General features: G+C 49.5%; 6 protein-coding genes across 6 annotated transcripts; 4 read left to right on the top strand and 2 right to left on the bottom strand.

Moving 5' to 3' along the window:
• Positions 1–1,004: 1,004 nt before the first annotated feature.
• On the top strand, positions 1,005–2,351 carry MRS44_011793 (uncharacterized protein; the record flags this gene model as incomplete). Its single annotated transcript, XM_065619861.1, has 4 exons — positions 1,005–1,635; positions 1,693–1,740; positions 1,822–1,913; positions 1,989–2,351. 4 exons carry the CDS (start codon positions 1,005–1,007, stop codon positions 2,349–2,351), a joined length of 1,134 nt encoding a protein of 377 aa, XP_065475933.1.
• Positions 2,352–3,492: 1,141 nt separating this feature from the next.
• Positions 3,493–5,079, top strand: MRS44_011792 (uncharacterized protein; the record flags this gene model as incomplete). Its single annotated transcript, XM_065619860.1, has 5 exons — positions 3,493–4,089; positions 4,158–4,220; positions 4,292–4,738; positions 4,806–4,907; positions 4,984–5,079. The coding sequence occupies 5 exons, from the start codon at positions 3,493–3,495 to the stop codon at positions 5,077–5,079; spliced, it is 1,305 nt and encodes a 434-aa protein (XP_065475932.1).
• Positions 5,080–6,625: 1,546 nt separating this feature from the next.
• MRS44_011791 (uncharacterized protein) lies at positions 6,626–7,738 on the top strand (the record flags this gene model as incomplete). The annotated part of the gene is made up of 3 exons (XM_065619859.1): positions 6,626–6,973; positions 7,063–7,266; positions 7,337–7,738. The coding sequence occupies 3 exons, from the start codon at positions 6,626–6,628 to the stop codon at positions 7,736–7,738; spliced, it is 954 nt and encodes a 317-aa protein (XP_065475931.1).
• A 2,155-nt stretch (positions 7,739–9,893) lies between these two features.
• On the top strand, positions 9,894–12,170 carry MRS44_011790 (uncharacterized protein; the record flags this gene model as incomplete). Its single annotated transcript, XM_046270817.2, has 1 exon — positions 9,894–12,170. The coding sequence occupies one exon, from the start codon at positions 9,894–9,896 to the stop codon at positions 12,168–12,170; it is 2,277 nt and encodes a 758-aa protein (XP_046134490.2).
• A 2,663-nt stretch (positions 12,171–14,833) lies between these two features.
• On the bottom strand, positions 14,834–15,505 carry MRS44_011789 (uncharacterized protein; the record flags this gene model as incomplete). Its single annotated transcript, XM_046275664.2, has 1 exon — positions 14,834–15,505. The coding sequence occupies one exon, from the start codon at positions 15,503–15,505 to the stop codon at positions 14,834–14,836; it is 672 nt and encodes a 223-aa protein (XP_046134491.1).
• Positions 15,506–16,180: 675 nt separating this feature from the next.
• MRS44_011788 (uncharacterized protein) lies at positions 16,181–18,813 on the bottom strand (the record flags this gene model as incomplete). The annotated part of the gene is made up of 4 exons (XM_046270197.2): positions 16,181–17,240; positions 17,345–17,468; positions 17,526–17,807; positions 17,862–18,813. 4 exons carry the CDS (start codon positions 18,811–18,813, stop codon positions 16,181–16,183), a joined length of 2,418 nt encoding a protein of 805 aa, XP_046134492.2.
• Between the last annotated feature and the right edge of the window lie 1,154 nt (positions 18,814–19,967).

The following is a 19,967-nucleotide window of genomic DNA, read 5'->3' as shown; positions in this document are numbered from 1 at the left end:
GTTCCCGTACCTAGCATCACCCGAACCAGAAACATAGCTTTGAATTTCTGTCTCCATATTGGTGGATTTTCTCGGTCCCAGGTGTCACAAACAAGGCGCATGACAGCATGGTGGTAAACCAGGTTTCCTCCAGGCCCTCGTACTATAAATTCGGAGTTCGGCACGTCTAGATTGCACTAAAATGCCGATCCCCCAAGAGTCAATGATCACTCGTCTGAGTTTCCCGTGGTTTTGGTAGCCATCGTCACGGACCCCAACGGTGCGAGGGGAAGCCGGCCGTCCCTGTCTTACCCCTGAAAGAGCTGAGTAAATAGGGCACTGGTCCTGTTTCAACCAACACAATTTCTTTGCTTAAGCACCCCCACAACAACGCTCCTCATTTTCCGGAGCCCCGCGGGGGTTGGCTTAGCTAGAGAATGGTCCTCTATTTCAGCTGCCCGATGAAGCGTGTCAGGATATCACGGCAGTAAATACCCGCCACATTTAGCCTGAACCCATGTGAGTTCTCCATGCTCCTCTAAAATTTGGTTTTTACGGGGAACCTGTCTGACCAGTAGAACGACACTACTTTTTGACATCCTCTCTATCCCCTGCTTCCCATCTGAAAACCCACCATCTATAGGCCTTTCGATAGATTCGACCATACCAACTTTCATGTCCTTCGGATAAGACGGATGCCATGGTCTCAGCTAACAGGTGGAAATAACTAAATAAAAACTAAAATGTTTCGACGCATCGTGTGTTTCTTCGCCACTTCTCTGATGCAGATGGAATTAGTTCAAAGCGTTAGCATCAATACCTATCCAACCAATAGAGAGATCTTTGTGTTTAGCCGGCCAAGTCACAATCATCAAAGCTGGAGCTCGCTGCCTCTGCCTTTCGTCCTCCATATGTTCCATAAGTAATCAATCTCGTCTTTGGCAACTTTATCTTACACAGAATCTTGAACAACTCAGCCCAGCTTGATTAAACCCTAACTCCAAACACGATTCCAACTGTCCACAATGCAGTTTTCTCTTACATCTATGATCCTGTCTTTCGCCGTCCTAGGCGTCTCTTGCAGCCCGAGGACCTCTACGCCTAGTGGGTGCCTGAGTGTCAGGGCCTCTGGGGGGTCCTCAGGCGAGTACGCGTCACTGGGGGCGGCCGTCGCCGCTCTTGGGAGTGGAAGCACCTCGTCGACAGCCTGCATTTTCATGTACCCCGGCACCTACGAGGAGCAAGTCGTCATCAATGCTTACAAGGGTGCTTTGACGCTCTACGGGTATTCGACTGACACCTCTTCCTATGCTGGAAACCAGGTCACCATCAAGCATTCTGAGAATTCCACAGTTGCGGGAAGCGATGAGGCCAGCTCCACTGTCGACGCCAGGGGCACCAACTTCAAAATGTACAATATCGATGTTGAAAACTCATTTGTTGGAAGCCAAGCAATTGCATTTACCAGTCGTGGTGATCAGCAGAGCTTCTACGGGTGCGGGTTCTACGGGTACCAAGGTAAGTTTGCTTGTGGCCGTCGATCTCGTCTCAGAGGCGATGACTCGTATGTGCATGCTCCGCAGATACTCACGTTTCTCTCAGATACGCTATTTGCTCACTCTGGAAACCAATACTACAAGAAGTGCTTGATTCAAGGTATAACTTGACAATTCTCCTTTTCTCTCACAGCTGGGTATGCTGACATCCTCCTAGGGGCTGTCGACTACATCTTTGGTGACGCCTCGGCTTGGTTTGAGCAATGTATACCGTCGTCTCCTTCCCAGTGAATCAAAATTTGAAGAGACCATCAAAAGGCGCTAATATCTGTCTCATGTGATTCAGGTACGATCAGGTCCACTTCAGGAGGCGCCATCACGGCCATGCATCGCGCCACCACTTCAGAAACAACCTGGTACGTCATTAACAACTCGACGGTAAGTCTTTCTCCTTCCCTTTGCAAATTCAAATCCGATCTATCAAGAGTTACAAGTACTCACTGCCTTGGTCAGATCGAAGCTGCCGCCGGATACACTGCTACTGGTGGCGTCTATCTTGGCCGACCCTGGGGTGTTGATGCCCGAGTTATCTACCAGTACTGCTCTTTGTCCAATATCATCAATAGCCATGGCTGGAACACAATGGCCCCATCTGCCACACCGTATGTTCGATGCCATCCACTTCCAATTATCCAACCTGAAAGGTCTTTGATGCTAACAAGCAGGATTCCGTTGTCAAGAACTTTCATGGAGTACAGCAACAGAGGAGCTGGTGCCACGACTACGGCCCGCCAGTTTGAAACTGAAGCAACAGCTGCTGTTGGCTTGTCTGATCTTTTCCCTGCAGGTTCAGCTTGGATTGATCACACGTACTGAAGAGCATTTGAGTAGCTTTACGGGGGAAATGCACCAAGACAAGACCTCATTCGACCCTCCTAATCAATTCATAGCACAGAAGTACATAGCGATCCAACCTAAGCTTGAAAATGAAGCTGTTTGTCTCTTGTGGTCACCTTTGTCAGTGAAAATGATGGTCACCATTGTGTCTCAATGTGCTAGTCAAAGTCATTTTGGAGTCTGATTCACCCAACATCTTTTAAGAAGAATTACGCCAGCGAAAGACTGCTGCAGGTTTATTCTCAGGTTCTAACCCTTGTGGCCAGGACACTCTTAAGTCAAGTCGCGCTACATTGTCAGTATTCGCTACCAAAACCCAGCGGGTATATAGCCTATGATCTAGACAGGAAAGTGTGAACATAATTAGACCAAGGACACAACTTTTCAAGGCAGGAATTGTGTTCTGGGCGGCCAAGTCGATGAGCAATCGCATCGCGACTAGCCTATGAACTCTCGTTTACTACTCAAGACTTCGATACATTCATGGTGAGTAACCCCATCATGCCGTGGGGATACATTGCGGGGAAGTTGGGCCCTTACGCGGCTAGCCGTTCCTCAATCAATGACAAGGGTAACGTGCCCCTTTCATCGTCTCGATTCAGAGAGAAGGTTAAGACTAGTGCACACTAAATTAAAGAACGGATGTGAGATGCCGAGAAAGCGAACGGATTGAGTTTGTTCCACCAAAGAGAGCTGGCGATTAGCTTAGTCTATGTCAAGCAGCTCGTATTTGGTTCAAGGTATTCCTCCAAGCCCAAGATTGGCCAAAGGGAGTAAAACCAATTCAAAACCGGTCAGTTTTTGCAAACCCCCAAACAAGCTGGAATTGATGGTTCCCCTCTAGATCCCTGTCTGGCCATGACTCTCTCCCGGTCAAGCCCCCACAAAGTCTTTTAGTGGCTGTATGGAACTCGAAATTTGATAATCTCACCTACGTCAATGGCTGTCACACAAACGGGGATAGTAGTTCCCCTCTCGTTGTGGAGGCAGAGCACGCGGCCATAACGTGACTGCTTCCAGGATCAACCAACAACCATAAATAGACAGATGAGAGAACACAACAAGATCTATTATGGCCCAAGTTCAAGCCGACCACAAAAGACATCGACAAACTTCTACCATGGTTCTCTACGCGAGTGTTGTCGCCCTTACCTATCTGACCAGCATCGCAGGTGCTGTTGCCGGTCCATTCCATGGATATTCCTCGTTGGCCCGCCCCGAGATTAAGCCTTGGCCGCACGCCCCTGGAGGTCATTATCCCGTCTCGCCCCCTCGCCATCATGGCAGATACTGCTTTGTCGAACCAAGTCATCATGGAGGCGATGATGCTGGCAAGATCCTCAGCGCCTTCCGCCAGTGCAACTATGGTGGGACAGTAGTCTTGGACAAGAACTACACCATTGCATCCCCTCTGGACTTGACTTTCCTCAATCAGGTTGATGTTGCTATCTTGGGTACCATCAACTTTAGCGGAGATATTGACTACTGGAAGGAGCACTCATTCAAGTATGCCTACCAGAATGCTTCGGCCATGTGGAAATTTGGCGGCCGAGATGTCAATATCTTTGGCAATGGAGTTGGCCGCATCAATGGGAATGGCCAGCCGTGGTACGATGGTTTGGCTGTTGATCCTTTACTTCAGCGTCCAGTTCTTTTCTTGGTCGACGGGCTTCACGGAGGCTCGGTGACTGGTTTGCGCATGGACAACCCACCAAGCGTAAGTCTTCATTGTCAACAAGACAAATTTGAACAGTGGCAATTGATCTTTTGCTGACAGCTGAATAGTGGTTCAATCTCATCGCTAACAGTTCCAACATTGTTGTTAGCGATCTTAACTTGCAGGCTGTGGTAGGTTAAGCGTTCTCGGATGCAAACATGGGCGTCCATGGGGACATCAAACTGACTAATGGCGGCCACAGAGCACAAGCGCGAATCTTGCCAAGAATTCGGACGGGTGGGACACTTATCGCTCTGATTCGGTGGTGATCCAGAACTCTATCATCAACAACGACGACGACTGTGTATCGTTTAAACCCAACAGTACCAACATAGTCGTCCAAGGCCTCAATTGCAACGGCTCACACGGAATCTCTGTTGGGTCACTGGGACAGTACCCTGACGAGTTTGACATTGTCGAAAACATCTATGTCTACAATGTTTCCCTGTCTAATGCATCGGACGGTGCGCGCATCAAGGTCTGGCCTGGTGCGTTCACGAACTTCCAGTCCTCGCTATCCGGCGGTGGTGGGTCTGGCTACGTCAAAAACGTAACATATGATGGAGTCTTCAACACCAATAATGACTGGGCTATCGAACTTACCCAATGCTACGGTCAAAAGAACCTGACTCTCTGCAACGAATATCCTGTAAGTCGAGTCATCCCCACCACCCCCTTTGTCCCTAAACACATGAGTCACTAACATTGAATCCAAGTCTAGCATGATTATTTCGGACATCCTTTTCAAGAATGTGTATGGGACAACCTCTAAGAAGTACGACCCGAAGGTGGGAACCCTAGTCTGCAGTGATACCTCGGTACGTTTCCGCTTTTCCCCTTCTATACAGGCGGGGAGGCTAACCTTGCAATATTCAGAAATGCCACAATATTCAGGCACACAACATCAGCGTGTCTCCCCCGAGCGGAAAGACGGCTACTTGGGTCTGCACGAATCTGGACAACTCTCTTCTGGACATCAACTGCATCTAAGATGCCGAGGCCAAAATTGCCCATTAGAATGGATTCACGATCGCCGCCGTGTAACCCAGAGACAGGCGCGGGGCTGCATCAGAGTGGAGAGGGAAGCATTTTGTTCTTTACGACTGAGTGGGTCTTGATTGCGAGAAGGGAAATGTCGCCGTCACAAGTACGAATAAAAATATTCATGATGACATTGTATGTCCCTGTCAAGAAAGGAAGAGGGGGCGTAATCGCAAGGCAGTGGCGGACAGGGCGCTATGCGGCTTGCTAAGTGCTTCCCCTTGGAACTTGACGAAGGGATGCCCAATGGAGGAGGACCAAGGACTCCCAATAAGCGCGGACTGTTAGCAGGTACAAGCAGGGAACAAACGACAATGGGAGGGACAAGATACATAGACAGCTCAAGATTTACCGCTGTACTGCCTGTGACGCGTCGAGTGGTATCCAACCCACGCCGTGATCCCCAAGCTAAAGTGGTCCAACGATTCACCTGAAAAGACTCCTCCGGTCAACGACGGAGGGTACCTTGTCTTACTGATGGGAACCTTTGCTATCATCGTTGTCAGAGTTGTACAAGCTGTGGGGACTGTGTGTCACCACCTAACCACAGAGTGCGACGACAACACTCAGTGGTTGAATAACGCCAAGTCCCCGATTATTGAAACCATATAGGCTGACATGTAAGCGTGGCATGAAGAGGCAGCACTGAATACGAGGCCCGTGGTGGCTTATTTCTATCACGGGCATAACTTGGAGATGTCATTGGCAGAGGGTAAAATGTCTCAGTTGCCTTCGGCTAAAATGGTAGCCAAGAAGCGGCGCAGCATGTTAGCCTTGGCAAAGGAGAATGATTGGAGGGGTTACAACAGAGGGTGAGCTGTGGCGAGGGGTTGAAAGAAGTATAACAAGATCTGAAAGTCGAGAAAGCAGAAGGGCAAGAGTGAACATATGTCTCATCAAACCCTTCGCTATCCTCTGGCGTTGTTATTTTTCTATGTGATTTCCAGCTACTCCTGGTACTGTGGCGCAGTGGCATACAGTTGCGACATGCTACCTGTCAGTAATTGTCGTCTTACCCACCTATTATTTGTAAAGATAATCCTCATCTTAATATCGTTGGCGAATGTAACTATAATACGCGGTGTGGCGGTTGCCTTGACTCTTTGTGTCAACTCCGTCGGACCACGGCGCAGCGAATCAACATGGACATTTCCGGGCCCCAATACGGACTCTTTTTTCAATAGGCCTCATTATTATCTCCCCAGTCTGACGAAGTTGAACTCTAGAAGAGGCAGGTAGTACGTCCCAGTTAACGCTTGGAGATAGAAGGATGAAATCCTTGCTCAACAGATTGTGGCTGATAGCTTCCACCACTGAGTGTGTGAAGGGGGACCAGAGACTTCCACAAAAATAACTATAAATATATAGACTTTATCCCGCCTTGCATAGATTTTGGTTTCTTCTCAGGCTTCTAGCATCGAGCCAAATAGCCCTGCAGCAAGTTCCTTGTCCTTCTTTTCCCCAACACAATCTGATCCTCCTCCACCTCATCGTCATGAGGGTCAACGAGCTCTTCCTGGCTCTCGTGCCGGTGGTTCTTGCGAATCCAATCCTCCGGTCTGAGAAGACCCAAGACGTTCACATTGTCTTGGAACTCAGTAAGGAAGCATCCCAGGCCGCTGTCACGGTGTGGAACAAAGATCAGTCGGAAGCGATTGCCAACTCTTGCTCCGAATCTCTTGCTTCGGGTCCCTTTGACAACCACGCCATTGTTTTCAAGGTCGACGAGAACGGTAGCGGCAACCTCACTGTTGGTGATGAGTCTTACTCAATTGGCGGCGGTGATGACGCCATCGAATGTGGTCGTATCGCAAGCGAGACAGAATTGGTCGTCAACTGTATTGTGTCTCTTCCTGGGAGTGTCGAGTTGAAGCCTTTGGGCAAGCGAGGACTCAAGACATGCTTCCCTGATGGGCCCTTGAGGTTACTCAGGCAATGGACGTCTTCGAGGGAAAGGTCGAGTCGGAGTCACCTCCAGATGTGGCCCCGGCAGAACTGAGCCAGGCCGAGGTAGATGAGATTGTCAAGAAAAATCACCGCGATAAGCGACAGACCCCTTGCGGTATCTGGACTTCACAGACTCGCAGAGTTGGAAACGGAAACCCGCACCAAAACCCGCTGAACATCCAGCTCAGTGTAAGTCCCTTTATTCACATACTAGCCATAGGGTGTTTGGAAAATCACAGGAGCTTACGTATAAACCTAGGAGCCCATGCAGTGCCCTGGACACATTGGCTGCTCAACATATCATACGACATCAAGGTCCTACTCTATCGGCTGGACCGCCAACGCGGCTACGTCCTGGATCAGCGCTGGCTTTGATGTTGTCACCACCATCGAAACTGGAAACAGCTACGTGTGTAATGGCAACCCCAATGACTTCTTTGCTGTGTGGAAGAACCAGGGCCAGACGGCATACACGGTTCAAAACGGCGTCTACAACTCCTGCACCAACTCGTGGCTGTCGGTTGGTGGCCATATCATCGTGTGGTCTCCCAACGCAAACAACGGTCGTGGCTTCTACTATTGCGTCTACGGCCGCAACTATGTTCGCGCCATGGGCGATCGTTGGCTTGATACTTCCCCCAACACTCCAGGCGGACCTTAAGTCATGACAAGTGCTCTTATGTAACTTCTCAAACTATTGCGTTTTTTGATATAGTTAAAGCCCAGCCCTTGGGGAGTTTTTCCCTTTTCTGCAAACACGGAGGGTTTTTTATCGTTGCGCGGTTTTCCCTACCTTAGGCCTAGGCTTTTCTTTGTCTTGCGGCTAGCTGGAGAGGATGAGGGAACTATGTTATTAGTATTTATCTATAGTTAATAGCTAGCTTTTGCGCGTTATATTAAGTAAGGCTAAAATAAAAGATGATATTGACTTGAATTAATAGTGACAGTGTTCTTTTGGCCCCACAATGCCGAACGAGTACACGATTCGTGCCCAGCAGCCGTGGAGCCTCATATTCCTCAACCCCTCCAAGAATGGCATCCAGGTTTTCCTAATCTTCCAACAGCCGATCTACTAAGTATTCAATAGTGTACAAAGTCACCTCAATGAAGACTGGCCCAACCTCCAGACAACGGTGGGCGAGGGCAGGATTGCTGTCATCCTTCGAAAGGGAAAGAGGTTGGGGGCTTCTTTCAGAATCCAGCAAAGTTGCTGGTGCTCCGATATCAGGTGTCTGAGTCCAAACTTGTCCTGCTTAAGAACATTGACGACTGTGTCATCGCCGATGCCTAGGGAATACAGCTTTGCGAACATGCCGGTCTAGGGAAGCAGGAGTCTTGAGATAGACAGTTGGGCCGGATGACGATAGCAATTCGGTCGTTAGTGCATCAAAAGAAGCCACCAGAGCACGCCCGAGCCTAGTTCACTAAATCACCGCGCGCTCATAGCTATGTTTTTGTAGTCCAATGCATCTTCCGAGAGCTTTACCAACAGTGAGGGACGGAGTACGATTGATGAAGCAAACATTTGCTCGAGCCATTAACTCTCAAACATGAGAACCGGTAGACTTGACAGAGATTCCTGTCTACATGTTTATCTGAGCCTCCACGGATTTATGGAGGAGTACGAGGCGAGGGGCAAAACGAGGTCTTAGTCAACTGCCAGGGGAGACCAAGTACCTAATGCAGCATCCTCGACCATTATGGTGCGGTTGGGCTTTGCCTGACTCCATCAAGCGGGTCCCCCGATACCTTCCGGTGAGATGGCCGAGTTGGTTATGGCGTCAGGTTAAGGTCACCTTAACAACCTAAGATTCCTGATGGAGCAATCCTCCTGGGTTCGAGTCCCAGTCTCATCAAATTCTTTTTGCTAGCTGGGGGCCTTGTGTTATTATTGTTGGCATGGAAGTCATTTATGACGAAAAAAAGCAACCACTTTCTTTTTAAATAACAGTGCTCTTGAATGTAAATAGATGACTATGGTCTCGCAGTTACAGCGTTGTATAAAAGGCTGTGATTCTCGATGACTTACCGTAGCTGACGTCCTCATTCCGCGAAGGGAACATTGTGACCATCTGCGAGAGTGGCACCATGATAACTGAAATATTGCATCTTGAACACAGATCAATTATATGGAATGGCCAAGGTCACGAGCGAGACATACGCGAATAATGTGCTAGCGGGCGAAATCGAGGAGGGAGATTGTTGCCAGCCTTTCCACCTATAGAGAAGTCGTGACATAGATACATAAGTGACGAAGTCAAAGCAAAATCAGTTATGACACATGATTCAAATGTGAGACACAGGGGGTGAATTCCAAGGATCTAGCTTACTGAGACTGAAAATTAACGAGCGTTAAAGAGAATGCCAAGCATAACTAACCAACAGACAAATTTCTCGGTGTTACTCGGCGACAACATCGGCAGGTTGGTTTGGGAGAACCCGGAAGATTATTGGGGCAGCATCTGACCAGTAAACTCGGTAATATGCAGTCATCATTGTCACCTGTTGCCTGGAAGCGGGGCACCACAGGGAGGTGAGACGATGAGTTGCGCCATGAAAAATGAAGCAAGATCTGACACTCACCTCTTGCTGATGCGGGACTAGAAAGTCCTAACCGAACTTGGAGCAACAGTCGGTGAGTTAGTCTAGAAAGAACGCCGCAGTACTTCTAACCCCTGAGATCACTTCAACCACAGTATTTTCTTGCTGCTTGGTAGGCATTCCAAAAAACCCTTATATTGCCCAAGTTTGTTCTCACTCTCGCGCTTTATTTTGACCGTGCTTTCGCTTCTCCTCTTCTTTTAGCCCTGAATACCATGGAGTCAGAAGAAGCCATTCATCATCAGCCTACCACCACAGCAAAGGATGGGTTTGAGGACAAGGACGGGGCTACTGCAGTGCCAACTTCCCCAAAAGAGAGCGAGACGATTGTTGATCAACATATTCCTGGCCCACCAACAGAGCACCCCACTGAACTTGAGAGTCAAACCCTCGAAGGCAGCAATGACACTCCGAGCTCTTGGCATGACTTCTTTCGAGACATGCATGAAGACAATCACCCCTCCAGCGACGCAGAAATCGAGAAACTCAGGGCCATGCTGGATGGAGCGAGCAAGTCGAGGATCAACGCCAAAGACGAAAAAGGCCAGACGGCACTTTACATTGCCGTCGAACGAGATCTGACAAAGGCTGCCATCGAGTTACTCAACGCTGGTGTGCAGACCACGGTGGCAGACAACACAAATGACCATCCCCTTCACATTGCTTGTTATTCAGGCAACCTGCAGCTTGCAAAGGAGCTTCTAGCAAACAACGCAGATATCGAGGCCAAGGGAGAATACGGCGAGACACCACTCGGTCTGGCCTGTCGACGCGGACATGCAGATGTAGTTGAACTGCTTCTCAACCATGACGCCAGCACGCAAGTCTTTAATTGCAGTCAGAGGACCCCTCTCTTTGCAGCAGCCCTCCACGGTCATGTAGGCGCAGTCAAACATATTCTCGAAAAGGACCTGTCATCCCTTGACAAAGTTGAATCTACCAACACCTGGACAGCCCTTCACGTGGCAATCTACAAAGGCCATGAAGAGATTGTCAGTATGCTGCTTAAAGCAGGATCGAGGCTTGATATGCGTGCCAAGGATGGAAGCACTCCTCTGATGACAGCAATCCAAAACCAACATGAAGGCATCGTGAAAATGCTACTTGTCCGCCGGTCAGAGAATGAAGACCTTCAGCTGGAGACGCCATCTGATAACAAAGCCACGCCACTTGGTACTGCATGTGTGCGGGGTTTCGCGGCTGGCGCCCGTCTCCTGATCGACGCCGGCGCAGACTGTACAGCCCGGATACTCGACAGACCGGTACCGATTTTCGCACTCGCCTGCGGCTACCGCCATCGAGAAATTGCTTTGGACATGATTACAAGATCCAAAGCTCGTATTGATGGAAACTGCCAAGCTAACAATGGCCGGAATGCGTTGAACATGGCGACTGCACGTGGTCATACCAAGATTGTGGAACTGCTGCTGGACCATCGAGAAGCGATCGGGTTATCACAAGATACGATATCCCGGGCATTATTCCAAGCGATCGACGCTGGCTGTGAGAGCGTGGTCAAGCTGATGCTGGGCCCTAAAGGGAGAGTCTCAGTGAACTACAAAACATACTGGGACAGAACACCGTTGCATAATGCTTGTAACCCGCTTGGATGCATCACGTCGGACTCAAATATATGGGGCCCTGATGACCTGAACGAGGAGGAGAGAAGCAATCCCGAGTTCCAGCCTAGGAGACACGAGGCTATATTGAGTCTCTTGCTGGAACGAGGGGCTGATGTGGACGCAATATCAGAGCATCAGGGGACGGTATTGCATTCCGCAACGGCATCGGGTAACGTTGCCACCATTGACCTTATTCTGAAACGTATGCGCCATGTCGACGCATTACTTAAGAATCATAACGGCCAGACTGTACTATTTATCGCTTTCGAGCCGGGGCGCGAGAACGCCATGAGGGCACTCTTAAGCTCTGCCAGGTTGGAGACAGCCGATTTTGGCTCAGATCAGCGGCAGCGCGATGCTCTGAGCTGGGCAGCGGTGAGCCCAGTTAGACATGACATTGCCAAGCTGATAATGGTCAAGATGCACAAGAGTATGGAGAAGCCCAGACCGGTCGAGTCAGATGTCTGGAGTGCCATCGAATGGGCGACCTTCATGAAGCTCCCCCAGGTTCTGTGGGTACTGATCGCCAGTTCCCCCCGGTCCAAGGAGACAACAGAGATGCTCGAACGAGCAATGATACTGGCCGCGAGATCACAAAGCCAGTCAGACTTGCCAACTCAACAGGACGCGAGGCCCGACCACGAAACAGCTTCAGTCGACGAGAAAGTGGGGAACGGCAGAGCGAATGACGCCAGGGATACCAATGCCGGGGAAGATGATGACCAGCAAGCTCTTATGGATATGTTGCAGGACCCACCAACTGGACTATTATACACTGGTACTGCCGACGAACCAAAGCTTAAGGAGGGGTTAAAGGAGATTCTCGCAATATGCTCGAAAGCCTTGTCAGTAAAAGCCAGACATTTCTGATGAACGAAATATCTATCTAGCTGTACAGAAGTTTAAAACTCACTGGAACGACTCCCCAAAACGGCTCCCCGAAGCAATGGAATTCTTTGAAAACCACCACGATGGATAAAAAGTATGACGCTGGGAGTTGATGGGAACCTAGATAGACCCAGTACAGAAGAAACCAAAAGAAACAAGACCAACCCAAAGAATGAAGAATCTCCAACCCTTGGTAGCGTTCTCAACTCTCCAAGCGAGCCTCATGATGCTCTCCATTGTTTGAATTCTACCCTTGGTTTTCAGGTGTCTTCTTGTCTTTGCTTTTGGGCTGATTGCTCTGAGCTGGACAAGAGCGACAACAGTGCTGCAGATAACCTCACCACGCAAAGCCTAACTTACTTGTACGGCTCCTACCATAGGAAGTGAAAGTAACCACATTATATCTTTCAAGCATCGGGTTCTAATGTCGTCATCAATCAATAACTGTGTCTGTTGCGTTCGTGGTTGATAGTGTCTTTCGGATCCAGCTCTCCCAAGATAAATTCCCTACTCACCTATGAATGGGGCATGAATGCGCCAATTATCACCAGGCGATGAAGTACCCCAACTCAGACGACGCCCAATGAGATTGATGAATTAGATGGGCGAAGGGAAACTGGGACATGAATAACCCTAAGCATATGTGGCAGGACTGAGATGTGAGAGGGCCTACTTTTTATTGACTGATAATCCCCTAAAAGTAGATAAACCCTTCGCAGCGTCGTGTGCGCCAGCATCAGGGAAAACCCTCACGTGACGCCAAGGGAGCGGTTTTTGGTCGTCTTGTGATTTCATTGTTAGAGATGTGTGGTGTGGTGTTGTGCATTTTCGCCTATCTCCTATGGTTGATTTTCTCGGCTGTCTATTTTCCGTACCATGTAACTAGACACTGGCTTTGCAGATGCAGCACTACCTGGCCTGGGTCGTTGAAGTTGCATAGACTTATCTCTCTTGTGTTCACTTCCTTTAAATATAGGGGTGATGGACAAAACATCACCTCCACCTCGATAATGGTCCATTGTAAGTCCTGGGGCTTTGTGATTTATTGTGTTGGCGGCCAACTAAAAAGTCCCATATCTTGCTTCAATCGAACTCATGTTTGACTGGATTTGTATGCACCCTAATGTCTCCTAGATGCCCAGCTTGCTGTGTCCCATGGAGGGGGAGTAATTATGGAATTCTCTTCCCTACCCGAGAGTGCGGAACAGAGAACAGAGAGCGCGACTGTGGCGGAGATTCCTATTCCTACCTAGCGCTGTGGGTAACTAGGGTATAGGCGACAGGGATTCAACACCCAGTAAGACTGTTGTGAGAAGGGAAAAGCGGTGGGGATTCCCACATCGCTTCGCTTCCACGAATATTATCGTATGAGCCAGGCAATGATTCAACCAGGAACCCGAAATGCCAGCTACATTGACAGCTTTGGGGAATATCCCAAGATTAAACAACAGACCACGGTATCTGTTCCAAGTCAGAACCCTCTGCCTCATCCTCAGGCTGTGGATAAGCAAGACTCGCCCCCACGCTAAGGAACGCCCCGGCACGTTGGGGGCGGGGTGTGTTTTGGGTTGCCCTTTGGTGGAGATTACGCGAAGCCACCGTGCCTCGGCCTGATGATTCTTGTTTCTGTGGCGGCGACAGGTACTTTGGAACTTGTCACTGTCACGCGTGCCCAGGAGGGAGCTGTTTTGGCGCCTCGCTCGTGTCGACTCGACTGCTGCAAGGTGGGTGTCCTCGGTTGGCTAGTTAGTGGTGTTGGTTAGGGGGCTGCGCCTTGGGTTAGTTAGGGGTTCTCTCGATTGCCCAAGAACGATCCTTCATCTGTTTGTGGTCGGCTGGGCACAGCCAAACTGGATCAGTCACACCAGGCAGCTTTTGATGTTCGCGTCACGTTCTGCTCTCAATTGAGGCTTCATCTCGGCTGAATAACTTTTGCAAGGTACCTACGCGCATCATCCCACTGATCGTAAGCAATCGGTCTGGATGGTGGCTGACTTAACTAGAAGGAAAGCCAGGGCGCATTTTCCGTTCCCAGCCGAGCCCTTATCCTCCCTTTGACGGCTTGATACTCATGCCCAAGGCTTATTGTCCTGGTTAGACAAGACTTTGATCTCGGCTATTCTTAGGGGTTTCCTAGCATTATCGTATCGCTGGTCTCTACCATTGTTGCGAGCCTTTGACTTAGGGGCTTCTGCGCAGGCAGAGGTGTTGGCTGTCAGGCTCATCTTTGTGCTGTGGGATTTATTTATCCTTGGTTGATCCTTGGACTTAGAATAAGTAGGGAAAGATGGAACATTGCCTCAACCATTATATCTTGTCAACGCCATGGTACTAGGAATGATGAGAATCTTGGTACATGTCGTGGGTGGTTGAGATAGGAGACCACTCTCCTTCAAAGGCCCACGCTTGGGTGTCAGCTTCTTCGCCACGTCAGTTGTTTTTATTGTTTCTGTTGTTGGCAATTTTCCTAGGCAGTGCCAAGGCGAATGGAACCCTCTAATCTCACTCATTTCCGTCAACATCAGGCAATCTGGGAATCTAAAACCGTGATTCTGTTGTGCTGTCATGTAGGCTTGAGTGGAAATAGAGTCACCAGGAGTGATATGTTGATGAACAAAATAAATGTACTACCTCGTTAGTTTACCTCACGCCTTTTTAGCAATAACCCAGAGGAACTTTTCCTCTTCGTCTCCCTCCAACGCAGCTTTCTCAACTTTCAAGCCGCTCGCCTGCAAAGCTGCAATCGTCTCATCCTTCCCAAGGCCACTCCAGAACATCCACCCCTTGTCGTCGAGCCATTCGTCAATCACAATGCCAGACTCCTTGTTCGTGTCAAATGTAGATAGAAAAACACCACCAGGCGCAAGCCAGCTCCCAATGCGCCGAAAAATTTCCTCCTGCTCCTCCTGCTGGAGGTGGATGATGCTGTACAGCGCCACGACGGCGGTGAGAGACTCGGGTGCAAACTCCAGTTTCATCATGTCGCCAGGATAGAAAGTAGTGCGACCTTCATGAGCTGCGAGGTTCTTGCGTGCGAGGTCAAGTTGCACATCCGATAGGTCATTGGCATGTGCATGTATAGCAGGGGCCCGCGAGAGTAAGGTGGAGAGGAAGGGATCCCCAGAACCACATCCCAGCTCAAGGACTTCGTGTTTCTTGCCATCACTGGTAGAGACAAGCTCTGGGCAATGGGCGACAAGTTCATTGAGGTACTTTTGACGCAGGTGATGATGACGTTCGGTCCAGGCATTGTATTGCGAGGCCATGGCATTGTAAGATGCGCGAAGGCGATCCTTGACATCGCTTGGTGCTTCCATGACTTGAAACCGTGGATATATCAAGTTAATGTTGTTTCGCTCGTGATAGTCAATGAAAGACGATTGGATTGACCGAAAGGGGCTGTACCAGCTATTTCATCTCTCAAACAGGTTGGAGTTCGGTATGACTCATTTGTATGAGAACCCGACGTCACATCGACCATAAAGCAAAATACCCCTAACCATTATTAGTCAGGATGATCGGCAAACCGTAACGAGACGACTCCCTAGTTATCCAAAGAATTGCTATACCATCTCGTTCTCCAGCCACAGCACAGACCCAACATCACTCATACAAGTAACATGCGCGGCGCAGCCAGCTTCGTGGCTGATCCGGTAGATGTAGGCTCAGAACAGGGGCTCCTTCGAAAGTAGACACCCCTTTGGATTACTGAATCTCAAGAGCAATTTGTCGCCATGAGTGAATCAGAGTGCCTGTTGCAATAGTCCCACAAGTTGGGTCCATTTTCTTTTTTTTTTTACAGGATTCAAAGTGAGGTCAAGCATTCACTTGCATTAGCGCTAGAAGCCCTTGTTCCAGAATACTCGTCTGGACGATCACGTATTTGGTTTCGACGTCTGACACTCTCACTCATGCTAACTAGTCTGACTATCGTTGTCCCGAGGCTTTTCTAAATAGGTAAAACGTACACAGAAGAGAAATCAGGGACTTGGTTAGTCAGAACAGCCCCAGCGTGGCAACAGGCCAGTCCTCATAGACCGAGGCTTCCCTCCATCGGTTTCAAACAGAACATACGTCCCGTCCGGAACCGAAACTGGAGTATTATACGACCACTGTAAGAAGGTTGGAATTCTCCGGTTCTGGGCTCCTATTGTAGCACCTTCCCCCTTATTCGCCGTAGTAATAAATGAGGCATTGAGCCGGCCAGGGAAGTCCTCGTAGAAACTGAGTTGGATATGGAAGCGGAGAGTCTGTGTCGCATAGTTTAACCCCCTCCACTCAAAGGTGACCTGACGACCTTGAGGTCCATTGAAGATCTCGTACCTGACTCCGTGTCCTGGGAAGCCCCGGTATACAAGATCGAACCAATACGCAAACACCGTGACTTCCGGGACGGTGTCAGCTGGCAATGGGCGAGAATACCAAACGCGAGTCCCGGATCCCAGTGTGACCATGGCGTTTGTGCTGACGAAGACAGTTGTGTCATAGACATCAAAGGCACCGATGGCGAACGGTAGAGACACGGAGTAGGAATCGTCGTCGACGCTTTGGCTGTCGCTTACAAGTACAGTAGGGTTACTGAGAGAAGGAGTGGCGCCAAAAGGTATACACTCGCTGGTGGTAGGGGTCATTGTGGTCGTAGCCGTCTCATCCTGGGTAGTGGAATCGGTAGTAAAATCTGTGGTAGAGTCGGTGGTAGAATCTGTAGCGAAGGTCGTAGGGTCGGTCGTTATGAAGTCTGAAGTCGAGTCGGAGGTTGTTGAGTCCATGGAGGTGCCAGTAGTGGACTCGGTTATGTCATCAGTTGTGGGGAGTATTGTCAAGCTTGTCGTTGAGTCAGTCATCAGGTATGTAATACTGGTTGGCTCAGAGCTAGTCATGTCGGAAGTTGGCTCTGAGCTGGTTGTTTCGGAGGTTATCCACTCGGTGGCCATGGAGCTAGTCGTTTCGGGGAGCATAATGGTGGACTCTAGACTTGTTAGATAGTCTTCCACGAAGACTGGTGTCGACAATGTACGAAGAGTACTCGCAATAGAGGAGATGGAGTCGCGGCTGAATCTGACGTAAAGAAAGACCCCTCTAACTCGGAGCTGGGCGACGAAAAGAGGTTAACCGAAGAAGTGGGGAGAGAAGAAGAAGAAGAAGTATCTATGTACCTGGATTCGGGGCTGGCAAGTCCAGGAGCCTGCGTAGAGCCCAATATCATAGAGCCGGGGGCGACTGAACGTGTCACAGATGGAAGTTCTTCAGACTCAGGGCCATTCGATGTTGTCAGGTCAACTAATGAAGTGTTAACAGAAAAAGAACTTTGTTCAAGCCGTGTTTTAGCGCTCTCACTTTCAAGGGGAGTCGAAGTCATGAAGAAGGAAGCCAATGGGCTAGAGGAGTTTGTGAATATAAACCTCGTGGGGGCCGCCCTGGTTGTGCTTTCTGATGATAGAGGATAGTTTGTCGGCGGGGTAAAGATAAACGAGGGATCTGGAGTTGTTGATAGACCTTGTTTTGAGACGGTGGTATGTGTGAAGGCAATATTTGGGGGGGTAGCGTCCGAGGTGGTCGAGGCATCCAGGGTACTCTGTGAGGTGCCAGAGACCAATCGGTCATCTTGACAATCAGAGACTATCGACTTCCATGTTAATAGGGAAGGAAGTATGCATGTAGTCACCAACATACCTGATAAAATGGACAAAGAAACAGGCAAGCATCCTGGTGGCTGGGAGGTGAATGCAATGTAGACTTGCCCACTCACAGGCTCCAGACAGAAGCTCGCTCTGCCATTGGGAAGTCTAACATGAGTCCAACGAAGGTAATCTCCTGCAGTCAAGAAACCCGTGTCAACGGCTCCTTGAGGGAGCGGTCCTTGACCACGAAACGGCTTGTGACTATCTCCAGGCTGGTAGTATATGGGCCCATCGTCGTCAAAGAGTCGACCCCGAGAAAAAATAAATGACCTGGCATCGATGCAGCTGTCAGGATTATGAAGGCTTCCATTGCCGACAAAACCTCTAAAGTCTCTTTTCCTGGAACCGTCTGTAGCATCGTCGTCCTCTTCCACACTCTGGGTGATGGAGAAGACGACTGATCGATCAGGCTCAGGAGTGTCAGTGTCGATCGACGCTGAATTGGATGCTGATATGGTGCTGGTAGAGTTCTTCGATGCTCTAGACTGGACACTCAAGTCGGAAGTTTGGATTTCGGTGTCAACTGAAGGTCGGCTGGATATGGATCTCGTCGTGATGAAGCCCGTCGGGGCTGTGGAATCGGCACTGGGCTCGAACCTTCTGATTTCGCTTGAGGAAGCAAAGCTAGCTCGTACGATTGAGCTACCAGCGGTTGGTCGGGAGACCTCTTCGGTACTAGATGATTCATTGGGGTCAAAGAACGATCGAGTAGAAGCTGGCGGCTGAACCGAGATGCAAGGCAGTGACAGGCAGGCAGTGAAGGATGAGATCTCCTCTGATGGGGAGCTTGAGGGATTCAGAGCCTCTGGACGGATAGCAGCGGTGGTTACTGGTTCCAAAAAGGTCGAAATGTACGTAAAACACAGAGAAGAAGGGGCAAAGTTGACCACCCCGGCAATATTGATGCCAATAAGCAACACGAGAATAGACAGGCTGCTCTGCATCTTGTCAGCCCAAATATGAGCCTCTTAGATGAAGTTGATATAACAGCTGACCAGAGTGGGTGCACGAGCGTATTGGCATGGCGAACTTGTTAAGGGTGAGGTATGGTGCCTGATTTTTTTTATCAGTTGTACAAGCAAATCCCCTGGGGAGCAAACGCATCGCAGAGCGTAAGATGCCCTCCCAACATGATCCGAAACAACCAGCCATATTCCGATCGCGCGACAGATCTTTCAAGTTTCAGTTGTTGGTGGTGGAAATACCATATATGGACACAACTGGGGACGCAAGGGCAGCTTTTGAAGGATCTCGAACCCTCTACAAGGACCCACATGCTCTCGTTTCTAGTCAGCTCGCCAGGTTCAAGGCAATTTTCCAAAAGAAGAAGTCTTTGTCTCGGAGCATGGTCTGACAGCTGGTTATTTGGGCCAACGCAAGGGTCGTTTTGGACCGATCTCGATCTCGTCCGCCAAGACGAGGTACATTGCTGTCAGTTGGTCAGCCCGCCACGGACAAAGATTCTCCCTGGGGACGAAGCAAGGGCTGTCTCACAGGGCGAGTCGATGGTTGCCCTCATAGGCAGAATTCGGGATCTTTACAGGAATGCGAGACAGGAATGACGAATCATCCAACATTGCATTCCAGCGACTGGGTAGACTCATTGTATTTCCGTGACAGTCTAATCTACCCCCCCCCCCCGGCTTTGACGAGATAATTGTTGGGCTTGTTCGGAAGCTACCTGTCATTTGATTGACTCAAGCTGCTCCGAGGCCAGCATCGACGATGATGGGCAAGCAGTTGAGCACTAGACTTAGGCTCTCGAACACTACACCTAAACTTGAGACTTACGCTTTTTAACCTTTTTTGGGTATTGCACATCGCCCTGTGAAAGCCAGTCATGACTGAAAAAGCTAGCCTTGGAGGGCTTGAAGCGGCTCCGTGATGTAGAACTTGCGTGGTTAAGTCACTGGATCATTGTGAACTTGGTGAAGCCTCCAAAGAAGCCGTCAGCCACAAGAACAGATAATACAGTTGTTAACACATTTTGGCATTAAAAACAACACAGAGAAGTACTATAGTCTCTAGGTTATGAGTATCTGATGATAGAAGGCCATGGAAGCTCATGCAGCTTGGTAAGGGAGAGGGATGATGATTG

This window comes from Fusarium solani (assembly GCF_023522795.1).
Source record: "Fusarium solani strain SB1 chromosome Unknown bctg00000007, whole genome shotgun sequence".
Taxonomy (NCBI): Eukaryota; Fungi; Ascomycota; class Sordariomycetes; order Hypocreales; family Nectriaceae; genus Fusarium; species Fusarium solani.
The sequence above is the reverse complement of the archived record's forward strand: the minus strand, read 5'-3'. Positions and strand labels throughout refer to the sequence as shown.